This window comes from Malurus melanocephalus, unplaced genomic scaffold (genome assembly GCF_030028575.1).
Source record: "Malurus melanocephalus ecotype Western Australia unplaced genomic scaffold, MMel_1.1 scaffold_10596, whole genome shotgun sequence".
Lineage (NCBI taxonomy): Eukaryota > Metazoa > Chordata > Aves > Passeriformes > Maluridae > Malurus > Malurus melanocephalus.
Window position 1 is genome coordinate 1 of NW_026633826.1, and position 911 is coordinate 911.

Genomic DNA, 911 nt, shown 5'->3' on the forward strand with positions numbered 1-911 from the left:
GGGGGTCCCTGGTGCAATCTCAGCTCCTCTCGGGTGCTATTTTGCAACCTCAGGCGCCTGCGATTGGTCAGCCCGTGATCAGATGGTTGTATTTCCTTGTGTCCCTCGCTGGCACCGCGCCATCTCCCTTCAGCTAAAACCCAATCTCCGATATCCCGCTAATAGCTAAAGCGCTTGGACTAACTATAAAACACAACAAATCGTAAAAAAAAAACAGCCCGAACGGAGAGAAAAAAAAATAAATAAAAAAATAATAAAAATAAAATCAAGGACGGCTGGAAAGGGCTGATTCCAATGAGTTCTTATTTTGTCAACTCGACTTTCCCGGTGAGTCTGGCKCCGGGGCAGGAACCTTTCCTGGGACAGATCCCGCTCTACCCCTCGAGCTACGCGGATCCTTTGAGGAGCTACTCCGGCACTTATGGAGCTCAGGAGAAGAGCTACAACTCCTCCTCTCCTTACTACCAGCAGAGCGGCGGAGCGTWCGGCCGCGCCTCCGCTTGCGATTACGCGCCCGGCGGATTTTTCAGGGATAAGGACCCTTCGTGCGCCCTTCCCGGCCTGGATGAGGCGCCTTTCGCCGCGGAAGTTCCGCGCAAAGCGGATTGCGCGCAGAGCAAAAGCGCGTTCGGAGAGAGCGAGGAGCAAAAATGTTCCGCGCCCGTTTACCCGTGGATGCAGCGGATGAATTCTTGCAATAGTGAGTTTATTTTTTTTTTTTTACGGAAATAAATGAATCAATCTCCTCCCTAATCCCCCCTCCCTTCCCCAAGCTCCTTTTTTTATTTGTTGTCGGCGGAGAGAGAGAGCGAGCGAGAGAGGGGAAAAAACAGGAATGAGGTTTAATTTAGAGCCCAAAACTTCCAGCGGGGGAAGGAACTTGAGAGGCTCCAACTCGCTGCTGACGCGCA

General features: G+C 51.9%; 1 protein-coding gene across 1 annotated transcript; it reads left to right on the forward strand.

The window, feature by feature from the left end:
- Nucleotides 1-257: 257 nt before the first annotated feature.
- On the forward strand, nt 258-732 carry LOC130588712 (homeobox protein Hox-B6-like). Its single transcript, XM_057389601.1, has one exon. The coding sequence runs from the start codon at nt 295-297 to the stop codon at nt 730-732; it is 438 nt and encodes a 145-aa protein (XP_057245584.1). The 5' UTR covers nt 258-294.
- The last annotated feature ends 179 nt before the right edge of the window (nt 733-911 follow it).